This window comes from Fringilla coelebs (assembly GCF_963513975.1).
Source record: "Fringilla coelebs genome assembly, chromosome: 20".
Lineage (NCBI taxonomy): Eukaryota > Metazoa > Chordata > Aves > Passeriformes > Fringillidae > Fringilla > Fringilla coelebs.
Genome location: NC_140046.1, coordinates 1,507,249 through 1,519,328, shown reverse-complemented (window position 1 = coordinate 1,519,328; position 12,080 = coordinate 1,507,249). Strand labels below are relative to the sequence as shown.

The 12,080-nt window shown below is 49.3% G+C and overlaps 1 protein-coding gene across 2 annotated transcripts in view; it reads left to right on the top strand.

Moving 5' to 3' along the window:
* AATF (apoptosis antagonizing transcription factor) overlaps nucleotides 1-12,080 on the top strand; it is a 37,250-nt gene that overhangs the window by 22,632 nt on the left and 2,538 nt on the right. Inside the window, exons 9-11 of one of the 2 annotated variants that reach the window (XR_014616644.1) lie at nucleotides 975-1,042; nucleotides 2,137-2,213; nucleotides 4,778-4,849. Coding sequence is in view for 1 of the 2 variants with exons in the window: in XM_084218905.1 (XP_084075031.1) it covers nucleotides 975-1,042; nucleotides 2,133-2,213; nucleotides 4,778-4,849 (221 nt within the window). In the remaining variant the exon portion in view is untranslated. Of the gene's footprint in view, nucleotides 1-974; nucleotides 1,043-2,132; nucleotides 2,214-4,777; nucleotides 4,850-12,080 lie in introns of both variants that reach the window. The other variant, XM_084218905.1, reaches the window with a different exon arrangement.

The window sequence follows — 12,080 nt, the reverse complement described above, 5'->3', positions numbered from 1 at the left end:
GACAGAATATTGACTGGAAAGCAAGATCCCATTTCTGCTTAGCCTTAAGGGCAGCTGTTTGCAGAGTGGCAGTGCTACACAGGTTTACTGTGTCGTGTGCCTGTGTAACACTGGATTTGGATCTTGTATTTAGCTGCCAGAAGTGACTGTGATGAAGTGGCAGAGATAAACTGATAGATTGTGTGCCAGAAAGATGTTGGGAATCAATCAGATAAACAGGGCAGAGAAGTTGCTTGCTGTTTTCTAGTGATAATAAACCAGTGGCCTGGCTCCTGGTATTTTTAAATATAATTACTGTGGTAATAATCTCTAAAAATAATCAAGTAGAAAAAGAAATGTAGTGGCAGGTTTTTAATTATGTTTGAATCCCTCTTTTTTTTCTGGTAATGTGGTGTGTGCCTCGAAGGAGAGGAGGGTACAGGGTGGAAAAGCATCCTGCATTCTTTCTTGCCTGGAATTGCCTGGATTCCAGGTGGGTCAGTTTCAGGTGTTTCTGAGCTGTAACTGCAGTGGCTGGTGAATTGCAGGTGTCCATAAAGCAGTTTGTTCCCCTCAGTTTTGGAGGGTTTATTTCTGTTCCTGGTGTTGATACCTTGGCCAGTACCCAAGGCACAGCAGGCACGGTTTGCAGTGAGTGGTGATAAACACACAGCCCCAGTCAAGGATCCAAAAAGGCTGTTCACAGCATCCTCTGGCTGCAGGAAGCAAAGAGGACAAACCCCAGCCCTCAGGACATGAAAGGGAATGGAAAAGGCTGCTGAGCATTCCTGCTGTAGCTACAGAAAGGATTTTGCCGTGCTGTTCTCCGAGCGAGCATCGCTGCCCCGCTTCTGGTTGGGAATGGTTTCAGTTCCCCTGCCCTTCCCCAGCGTGGGGGGCAGCCCTGGGGGGATGAGCTTTCCTGGGGGGCTCCAGTGGGGGCAGGTGGCTGCACAACTGTGCTTGTTTCAGCTGGGCTTTTGTCTCTCCTGCAGCTCCTGCGAGAGCTGATCGAGCGCAAGACCACGGCCCTGGACCCCAACGACCAGGTGGCCATGGGCAGGTGAGTGGGGGGCTGGGACAGCCCTGTGCCCTTCAGCACAGCTCACTGAGAGGGCAAACTGCTGAGATCAGCTGGAAAAGCCACAGTGGCATTAGTCAGGGAATCATCCTCTCTGCAGACTCCTGTGGGTCACCCAGGCTGCCTTGGAGCTGTTTGTGTGCGATGCTCTGGGGTATTTCCCCAGTGGGAAGGTTTGGTCCAGGTGGTTCTGTCTCTCAGTGGCACAAAAACTGCCTGCCCACTGCTGAAATTTGGCTTTGGCTCTTTCTGAGCTCTGCATTGGTGTTGTTTGAGAAGAATAAACCTCTGACATCAGTCAAAGCAATTCCTGCGTATCCCTCCTGTAAGAAGGGATTCTGTACAGTGAAAATGTACAATGAATGCTCCCTGCATGCAGAAGTAAAATATAATTCCATGCAGGGAAGCTCTTATTTCTCTGTTTCATTTAAGAGTTAGAAAGTAAAGAATCTTCCAAATGCCCCTTCATGAGCAGTGTACATTGAAATAGCCACGGGCTCCAATTCAGAAAAGTGTAAAAGCCAAGGAAAGCTGGAGTTGGGCTCTTCCCTAAAACAATTTTGGGGGGTTTGTCTATAAGGAGGGTAAGAAAATGCATCAGGAAATGTTCTGATGGTGAAACAACTTTTCTCCTCGTAAAATATCAGCCAGATTTTAGTGCAATGTCAGATTTATTTTGTGTATGTCTGGAATATTATGGAAAGCTATTCACTATGATTTAACACGATATAGACAAAATTACATTTAAGTGGTGATTGCATTGTACATTTATCTGACTTTACAATAAAATAGATTACAGTAATTAAGATTATATTAAGATTGCAGTAATTGGATTTTGTTAGATTTTTTCCCTGATGTCGAGTTTTTATTGTATAAATCAGGTGAGATGACTCTCATTTCAGTTTAAAAAAATATTTATAACCAGGAGAAGTTTCTCCCTGCTGGAAACTGCTTTGACTTGAGGAAGTTCTGGTTGAGAAGTGGAGCTTTTAATGCAGTTGGGGGTCAGAGAGTGTTTCTGGGAGTGTTGAGTGGCTCTGAAGCTGTGCTCCTGTTGTTCTGCACTCCCCAGGCAGTGGTTGGCCATCCAGAAGTTACGGAGCAAAATAAAGAAGAAAGTGGACAGGAAAGCCAGCAAAGGGAGGAGAATCCGGTGAGTCAACCTTCTGCAAGCACACACAAATCCTCATTTTGCAAAACAAAAAGGATCTGACAGCTCTGGGTGTGTTTTACCTCAGTTGGCTCTGGGGGTCTTGGCTGATTTGTGACTTTGAGGGCAGCCAGTGGGGAATGCTGATGTTCCTGGAGCCTGCAGTAAGAGCTTGGTGGATGCAGCCTGGGAGCACTGCCTCACTCAGGGTCTGGGGAAACACCAGAGAAAGGTGCTCACATGTCCCTGAGCCTTTTGGGGCTGGAATTTCCAGAGAGAGCCAACAAACCCCTCTTGTGCAATTTGTATTTCCTGACTGAGACATGGGCAGCACCTCCAAGGGAAGATGTGCAGAAACACCTCAGGTAAATCTCTATTTCTCCCTGAGTGCCAGCTGGAATTTGGTGTCAAATCTCTCCTTGTAACTCACATCACAGCTCCTTCATGTCTGAATCATTTCCCTCCTGGATCACTCATTTGGGTTGAGCTCAGTGTTGGAATCTCCCACGTGGGGAGGGAGGCAGCCTGGAGAGCAGGAGGTGTTTCCCCTCTCTGAACCTCCCTGAGATCAGCATGATTTGTGGTGGAGGAGGGAGGAGGCTGAAAAGCTGCTCTGCTTCCTGAAAAATCCAGCACATTAACCATCCTTTGTGAGTAAACTATAAATCCTGAGTTTAGATGGCATCTGATAGAAAGTCAGTGGAGTCAGGCTGGGTCTGGCCTGGCATAGCAATTTTTAAGATAGATGTCATAAGATAATTTATTGAAAGAGGGAAGAGCTGCTTTGTTGGCCTGAAAAGCCTATAATTATTGACTATCAATATTCCTTTCTGTCAGCATCACACATAACTGGATATATTCAGGATTCAGTCAAAACTCCTGACGACATCACACAACTGAGGCAGCCTCATCAACCTGCAGGAGTCCTGGGGAATCTCCCCTGGTGTGCAGTCTGGGGGAGCAGCTCTGCCCCCAGCCTGCTCCTCTTACATCTTAGGTGCCTCTTTTTGCTTTTGAGCTAAAGTTGTGCTGACCTTGCAGGGAAAATCACAATAAAAGGAAGAAAGGCTCACGGTCTGTGGTTGGGATTGAGATGCAGCTGAGCTCCTGCATTTTTCAGAATAGGGCAGTGGAGCCCACATGGGTTTTTAAATAGTTGGTGCTTCCACTGAGAGACTTGGTGTCACCCCAGACAGATCCCTGACCCTCTGTTCTTCTCTCTCCTTCTCTAAAATTGGGACAGCAGTGCTTACATTTGCTTTCATGACTTTGAGGTCCTGGAGAGCCAAGTATTTAATACCAAATTTCATCTGTCTCCTTAATTCTTCCTTTTTAGCAAAGCTTCAGATTTCAGCCTGTTTGGGTGCAACGTGCTGGTTCATGGCAGGGGCTGTGGATCTTCAGGTGCTTCCAGAAGCAGTCAGTCTTCCCCTTGACATGAGGGAAATTGGGGCATTCAGAGGGGAAATAGGTTCATCCAAAAATCAAACCTCAGAGAGCTGGTGCAGGTGGCTGTGGAGGAGGGATGTGTGCACACCTTTCTCCTGTCAGTGTTTGCTGGGCTGTGCTGCTGCAAGCTGGGCTGGGGTGAAACATTTCCCATTGGGCTGGGGTTTTCCAAAAGCAGCCAGCTGTGGGCAAACAGCTGGAGCTGAGTGCCCAGGAGCCAGGCTGTGCCCACAGAGCTCTGCAGAGCCCAGGCTGGCAGCTTGTGCCTGCTCCTGGCTCCCTCCCTGGTAGCCAGCAGGGCAGGGACAGAGGCTGCAGGTGCCCCTGTGTGCCCCTGAGCTGGGCTGTGAGCTCAGCAGCCCCCAGGCACTGCTCCTGCACTGGCAAACAGGAGTGCAGAGGTGGCAGAGTGGAAAGGTGATCCTGGGCAAATGCTAGTGAGTCCTTCTGCCTGCTATTTGTCAAGCTCTATAAATAGCAGCAGCCTGGATGAAACCCTCAGGCAGTGCACACAAATGCCTGGGTTTGGAATCCCCTGCCCTTGGACACTGGGTTTAAAACCTTCTCAGTACCCTGATAAATTTGATGTCAGGTCCTTGAATATACATCATGAAATCCCTGCAGGCTCCTGCCCAGGTGGCAGTTGGGAAGGGGATTCTCTCTGGAGGTGCAGGACAGCTTGCAGCAATGTTTTGGTGGTGGGAATGTGCCCCTTGCCATCTCTGCACAGCCTTGTCCTGGGTTTTACGTGCTCCATGTGCAGGTTGCTCAGGGTGGCAATTCCCAGCTCTGGAAATGGCTCCAGAGTGGGTTTTGCTGTCCTTCAGGGCTCTGCAGAGCACAGAGCAGGGCAGGAGGGGGAGCAGATGGATGCTGGAGTGGCAAGGAGGGGCTGTTTGTCTGTCTGAGCCCTCAGGGTTGTCTGTCTGGTGCTGCTGTCCTGTCCCTGGCTGGGATGAGAGAGGATTTGCTGTCCCTCAGTCCAGTGCTCACCAGAGGGGAGCAGGGGGAATTGCCAGCTCCAGGTTCCTTAGGGATCAGCCCCAGGAGAGCCCTGCTTTGCTCTGGGGAGCACCTCCTCCTCCTGAGCAGTTCTGATGTGCTGCTGCTCTCCCCAGGTACCACGTCCACAGCAAGCTGGTGAGCTTCATGGCACCTATTGACCTGTGCACAATGAATGATGATGCCAGGTGAGTAAGAGATTAATTATGGCTCTCAAATGGCTCCATGACAGCGTGGTATTGACCTGTTCTTCAGCCTGTCACCCTCTCCAGTCCTTCTTATCAGCTCCCCATTTGTCACTGGCATCACAGCCTGGGTGTCTTGGTCACATCTGTCCTGGCAGCCTGGCTGAGCTTTCACTCTGTAATTACTGTGGTACCAAAGCAGAAATTGTCATAAATCTCAGCATCTAGGGTTTGATTCCTGCTTGAGAGCTCCCAATTTCAAATTAGGAGTTCTAATTTCAAAAGTCCTGAATGTTGAAATTTCCCTATTTTGTGGAATTAGTTTGGAAATACACAGGCAAGCCACCTGGTGTCTTCAGGTAGAATCAGAGCTAAAAAGAGCTTCTCTCCTAACAGAAATGGCAACTTCTATGTTCTGGTTAATGTGCATTTTCTTAGCTCAGTTAATAACTGGAATAGTTCTCTCAAGATTCACTCAGGACTTTTATGTTGCTTGTGTTTATCTCTATTTAAAGAGTACAGAATTTTATTGGAAGACTGTAATGTTTTAATGTGGTAATTAGTAAAGAAAACACTAAAGTGAAATTTTGTGCCTAGTTTCCAGGCAGCTCTCCCACATACCCACCCATATTTCTCCAGCAATACACTTTAAACCCAAATCTCCAAAAGCTGAGCTGTTTGTGGGAAGGAGGTGGAATAATTTTTCCAGTGAATGGATGGAGAAAGCTTGAGAAACATCTTTCCCCTGGGTTGTGGAACATGTTTGTGCTTTGTGAGGGAGAGATGTCATTTGTCTGTTTGTGAAATGGAAACCAAAATACCTGCTGCCTTTTGGGGGATTGCAGGGACTTATGGATGAAAAGTTTTGTGTCCATAGCACCTGGGCTGTTTCATCACTGCATCTCTCTCAGAGTTGCTTTACTCTGGGCTTTTTTCTCTCCTTTTTTTTTTTCCTTTTCAAGTGAGAGCAAAGCTCAGCTGCTCTGATTTTTCAGTATTGTTTGGATCCTCTCACCACAAAAAGAAATGTGGTAGGCTCCAAGCTGTTCCTCCAGCCATGCAGTCCTGATGTTTAGCTTGAATTTCCCTCTGCTGGGATTTAGAACAATAATTTCTTGTCGTGTTCCAGGTGGGAACAGATTCTTGCCTCCTCTTTGCAGCAGCCCTTGCACATTTGAGTGGGAATTCTTGTGAAAAGCTGGGTGTTACCTTTCTTCCCCCCCAGTTTACACCATTTGTGTTTGCATCCATACCCAGAACACATCCCAAGTACTGCAGGGATCTGGGGCTTGTCCAGAGGAGACAGGAGCTGTGTGGGGCTGGACAAGGCTGCTGTGGTTTCTCCTGGGTTTGAGGGTGGCCTCATGTGCTTCCCCCTTCTTGGACTTCCCTTGAAGAAGGAATTTCCCATCATCAGGACGTGGCATCCTTCAGTGGCACCTTGTGCAGCAGAGCTGGGAGCAGGGCAGGCCTGGCTTTGGGAAGTGGGGCACAGAGGGGTGATAGCCCCTGTCCCACTGGGTCACAGATCCTTGGGGCAGGAGCCTCAGGGAACCCCTGAAGATGTCACACATCCTGGGGCTGAGGCTGAGCCCAGGCTTTCTGTGCAGCCTCCTCTTTAGGAGGGCAGCCATGGGCACGTGCAGAGCTCCTGTGCCAGCTCCATGGGTTTATTTAGGGCAGGCTGAGGCTCAGGAGGGCCCTGAGGTGTTCCCAGGGCTGGGGTGGCTCCAGTCCCCAGCCCAGGTGAGGTCTGTGTGTCCATTTGGGGTTTATCCTGTCTGTCTGTCAGCTGTGAGACACAAACCCTCAGCTCTGTCCCTGTAAGGGGAGCAGAGGCTGAACACTCTAAAGCAAGGGCTGGTGTCAGATGACTGCAAAGTCTGATGAACATCCTTATTGCACCTCTGGAGGACAGTCACTTGCAGGAGGAGACATCCTCTGAGGACACAGATGTTTGGTTCAAACACCTTTATCTCCCCAGACAACTCAGGGTATTCTGACAGGTAAAACAAGATTCTGCAAATATGCAACAGTGATCTAATCAGCTGGAACAACAGCAGTATTTTAACTGGCACTACCTTTTAACAGCATCATTAAGGGCTCTCATTACTCTTTTATTAGAGGCTCACTCTATTTCTTATCAGATTACAGAATGAACATAACTCATGGCACTGATTTGATCTCCTGTTAAAGAGGATTACAGCTCTGCATTAGCTGGGATTGACATGGTTTGTAATTTGCTGTTGATAGCCAGGCTGGCAGTGTCACACGTGTGACCCCTCCCCACCCCGGGGGAGGGCACCCATACATCATCATTACCCAGGAGGGGCAGGACAGACACAGGGACACCCTGCACTTCCTGCTGGGGCTGGGAGCTGGGGAATGGATCCCTTTGGTACAGCCTGGGCTGGGCCTCACAGATGGATCTGCTTAGGGAGAGGAACTGCATCCTTTGTGAGCCAGCTGGGAGGAGGGTGGCTCTGCTGGGGCTGTGTCACACCAGGCAGGGTCCCACAGTGTCAGGTGGGCATCCCTTCCTTCAATCCCCCTCCATGACCCCCAGGAGCTGCATGGCACAGAGCCTCCAGGCAGGGCTGCTCCTGCAGGGAGCCTGAATTCACAGCCAGATTATCCAGCTGCCAGGGAGCTTTGGATTAGAGCCTTTCCCTGGATGCAGGCAGGCCCTGTGCAGTTTGTGCATTTTCCCAATCAGCATTCTCCCTTCAGTGCAGTTGCTTTGTCACAGAGAGCCTTGCTGCAAGCAGAGGGGGGTACGTAGCAGGAAATCCTGGTATTAAAAGATTAATTTACTTATATGACATTGGAGTTTAATAAAAAAAAAAATTAAAAAAAAAAGGTTGGTAAGATACCAGCCTTTAACTTGGCTCACTTTGTACTTGGGGTATTAAAACACCATGAGAGCAGATTAATGGAGGAATTTGGGCTCTGTGATTGTCAATCCAGGGTGCTCAGCACCACAGAATTGCTGGGAGGAAGCAAAGCCCTTCCTGCTGGGAGAACTGAGCCAGCAGCTCGGTGCTGCATGGCACAGACCCCAGTGACCCTGCTGGGGTGAGGAAATGCCTCCAGGTCTGTTCAGGCACAGCCTGGGAGAGAGCATGTCCTGCTTGGGTGGATCCTGGGGCACCACAGCTTTGCAGTCAGAGAACCCCAGAATCCCAGGCTGGTTTGGTTGGGAGGGAGCTTCCAGCCCACCCAGAGCCACCCTGCCGGGGCAGGGACACCTCCCACTGTCCCAGGCTGCCCCAAACCCCAGGGCCCAACCTGGCCTTGACATTTCTCCTCTCTGTGCCTGATTTTATTCAGACTGCCCCCAGGCTGTGGCTGGGTGAGCCCTGGGGTGCAGTGTGGCACCCATGGCCCTCCCCAGGGCTTTTGGAAGGGCTGGGGCTGCTCAGGGGCTGCTCAGCTGCCAGGCTGAGTGTGACCCTGCTGGTGGCTCTGGGCTGCCCTCCTCGTGTCCCCACAGCTGATGGTTGACATCCCTGGCAAACAGACAGGAGCCTCTGGTATGGAAATTTCCCTCTTAAAGGGGGAAAAAAGAAATAACCTGTTAAGGGCTGTGGGATGATTTGTCGTTTTTCCTTTGTGAGCCAATTTGTCTTCTCCTGCATCAAATCTGTTATGAACCAGGCAAGCTGTGAAGGGGGGAAATCGTCCTCGGAATATGAGGAGCACAAAGAATGGTTCCCTCTGCACAGGGCACTTCCCAGAGCCTGCCCTGCTCAAACAGCCATCCCAGCCAGCCTGGCAAGGCAGCATTTGATGGATTTCCTGGGGAAATGGGAGCTGCTGGAGGTGCCTGCAGGTCCCTGTGTTTGCTGGTTCTCTGCACCTTCCGTGCTTTGTGCTGCAAAAGCTGCTCTGGAAGTGGGACTGGGACCAAGATGAGGATGGGAGAGGCTCCCCCTGTGCCCCATGAGTGTGTCCTGAGCCCAGGGCTGGGCAGGAGGTCAGTGGGGGCTGCTGGAGGGGATGCTGGAATTCGGGTAGAGCAGGGATGAGCCGGGGCTGGGGACAGTGCCCTGAGCTCCAGCTCTGCTCAGCCCATCCCCACATCCAGACGTGCACTGTGCCTTTGCTTAGGGCCAGAACCAGCTCTGAAACATCTACAGAGCCTGGGCTGCTCTCAGGGGACAGGCCAGAGGTCACTTGTCACCTCCTGTCACCGAAGGGGCCAAGAGCAGGGCAGGGCACAATGGGCCCAGTCCCTGCCTGGAGGGAGGGGGGGCTGCCTGGCCAGGATTCATGGCCAGGATTTTGGGAAGAGGGTCAGGGTCCCCCCTGGGGCTGCAGCACCCCACAAAGCCCTGAGCCCATCCCAGTGCTCCCACAGGGACTGCTGGAGCAGGGATGTGTGCTGGGAGCTGTGGGAATGCCCAGCAGAGCCCTCTGTGCTTTGGGGCTCGGCTGGGAGCTGGGGCTGGCTCAGCCTTTGAGCAAACTGGCAATAAATGGCTTCAGCCTGCTCTGCCTTCAGTGGGAGCAGCAATTCCTGGGATTGGGGGGGGAAAAACCCACTGGGCACGGAGCACACCAGGCTCACCTGGAATTCCTGTTCCTCTCATTTCATTTTTGTAAGAGAAATACTCATTTTTATTGAGACATTGAAGGCTTCAGAATTGTTTTGTCTTCCTGGTACCTGCTCTGCTTGCTGGGCACTTTAATCTGAATTTCACAGCACTGGACAGAACCTTTCCCAGAAGGGAGCCCCTGGATCACCAAGTGCAGTTCCTCAGGGAATGATCCCTGGATTGAGCCCAGGTTTGGTGCTGGCAGCCCCCTGCTCTGAGCCAGCCTGCTGCAGACAGAGAGTTTTCCAAGGAAACCACCAGCCAGCTTCAGTTCCCATCAGGAGCTGTGTTTTCCACAGGTGTTTCTGTTCCATCTTCTTTTCCAGTTTTTGTGAATTAAAAATGCATAGTTCCCAGTGGAAGATGGCAGTAGGAATGGGGGATATACTCATTTCAGTACTGCTTGTGGCATATTCTAAATTATCTTTTTTTTTTTTTTTTTTTTGGGGTAGAAGAAGAGAAGAAGTAAAAGGTGCTTGGGAAAAGGCAGAGAAATTGGTTGGAGGGTGTTTTTACTGAAGAGCACAGCAGTGACTCGAGCACTATTGCTATTTTAATAAAAAAGACACCCCCTAGAAATAGAATTTTCCCCCTTAATATTGTCCTTCTACTGATTCACAGAACTATATATTTATATCTTAATAACTATAAATATATTTATAAAATATATTTATATAAAATATTTATATAGTTTAATATACAATATTTATATAATATCAGATACATATTATATAAATATTTATATAAATATTTTCTATAAGATATATTTATAAAATATATTGATATCAAATATAAAATTATGACATATAAATATATTGTATTTTGAAATATAAATCTATTTCTATTTTTTAAAAAGGCAGTAACATGACTGCAATTCCAGAGCAGCCCAGCACTGCTGCTCCCCTCCCGTGTGCAGCTCATGTTTGGTGTCCCCTTGGAGTGTTTGCTGCTGCTGCAGGGAGGCAGAGGAGATTCCTGAGGCTCTGCTGAGAGTTTTTTATTCTGGTTTATATTTTGATGCTTCGTGGAGATTTTTGAAATGTGCTGCAGCTATTCAAATCCATCCAGGGCACTGCTTTCTCCCTGTTGTGCCTGTAAAATGTCTGTGGTAGCTACACCTGGGGCTTGGAGGGGGGAGAACCACTCTCAGCACCTGGACTGGCTGTAGCTGCTTTTATTTCAATTTCTTTAATGCTGTTGCTGACCTGGAAGCAGCAGTGGCCAGGTGGGGAGGGGCCATCCCTGCCTCTGCAAGAGATGCATAAATAATTAAGCCAAGGTACTTACACACACATGTTTTATGGCAAATGGCTGTGTGGTTCCTGATCATTTTTTCCAGAAACAGGTTTTATGATAATACAGTAAAAATATTAAATTAGAAAATGCCTCACTAAGGGTGATAAAACCTTACTACAGTGGAAATAGGTAATTATCCCCTCTACAGCCTAAATGACAGTTTAAAAGAAATAAAAATGTTAGTGCTCATTACTTGCTTTTGTGGGTTGCAATAAAGGGTAAGTTGAATTTTAATTCAGGGGAGACCCCTGGATGGAGCTGGGGTAATTCCTGCCCAGGTTATTCCTCAGTACAGGCTGCTCCCCTCTCCTGTGCTGGTCACCTTTCCCCAGCCCCAGGTAGCTCTGGTGTTTGAAGCCACTGGCTCAGCTCTGGTGTTTCATATCTGTGGGTGGAGGAGAGAAATTTGATATTTTTTTAACCAAAATCCAAGTTCATTATGCATAGCCTTAAGGGGGCTGAAAGTATTAAAATCTGCACTTACCCTGGTGAATTGAAACACAGACAAGGTTAAACCTGGAGGATTGATGAGTTTTACTCTCTGCATGGTTAAATCCTGCTGAGGGGAGAGGCTGGAGAAGAAAGGGAGCCTGGCTGATGGGGAGAGAGGGGGAAAAAGGGTTGTGGTATTTGATATTTTATTTTCAGGGGGAAATGTTTGCCCTCTTTTGGGGCTGCTGGGGTTACCTGATTGCTCTCCTCCTCCTGTCACTGTGCCAGGGTGTCTGTCTGTCCCTGCTGGGTCATTATCCAGAAGGATCCACTGGGGCTTTGCTCCATCCCATTCCTTGTGCCAGTGCCATTCCTGGAGGCTGAGGGAACCCCCCGACCCCAAAACCCGCAGTGTCCATGGCACAGCAAACACTGCTCTGCCAGCAGAGACAAATTCCTCCTTGAGCTCTCCCCAGGCCCTGCTCGCTTGAGAAATGGCTGTTGATTTAAAATCTGGGGTTGGAGCAAACCCTGCCTCCATCCCTGAACTCCTGCATCCCTCCTGCACCCACAGGAGAGCATCAAACCCACAAAGTGGGGACAAAAACCCCAGGAATTCTCCTGCTGGGTTCTCCCCCAGTGGAAAAGGCTGCACAGCAGCACTTCTGGGGTTTAGCTGCTCATGAGGCAGACACAGCAGCTTTGCTCTCTTTGAGTCATTCCCTGGGGTTCCCCAAAATGTGCACCTTGGTTTTGAGCTCCCTCACATTGCTGGGGATGGAAATGTGGAAGGGAGAAGGGCCTGGAGAGCTGGAGAGGGGACAGGGATTTCCCCAGATTCCCCAGGGTGGTTTTGGGGAAGGTTTGAGGCTTTTCCCTGTGGGCAGGACCAAACTTTATCTGTCCAT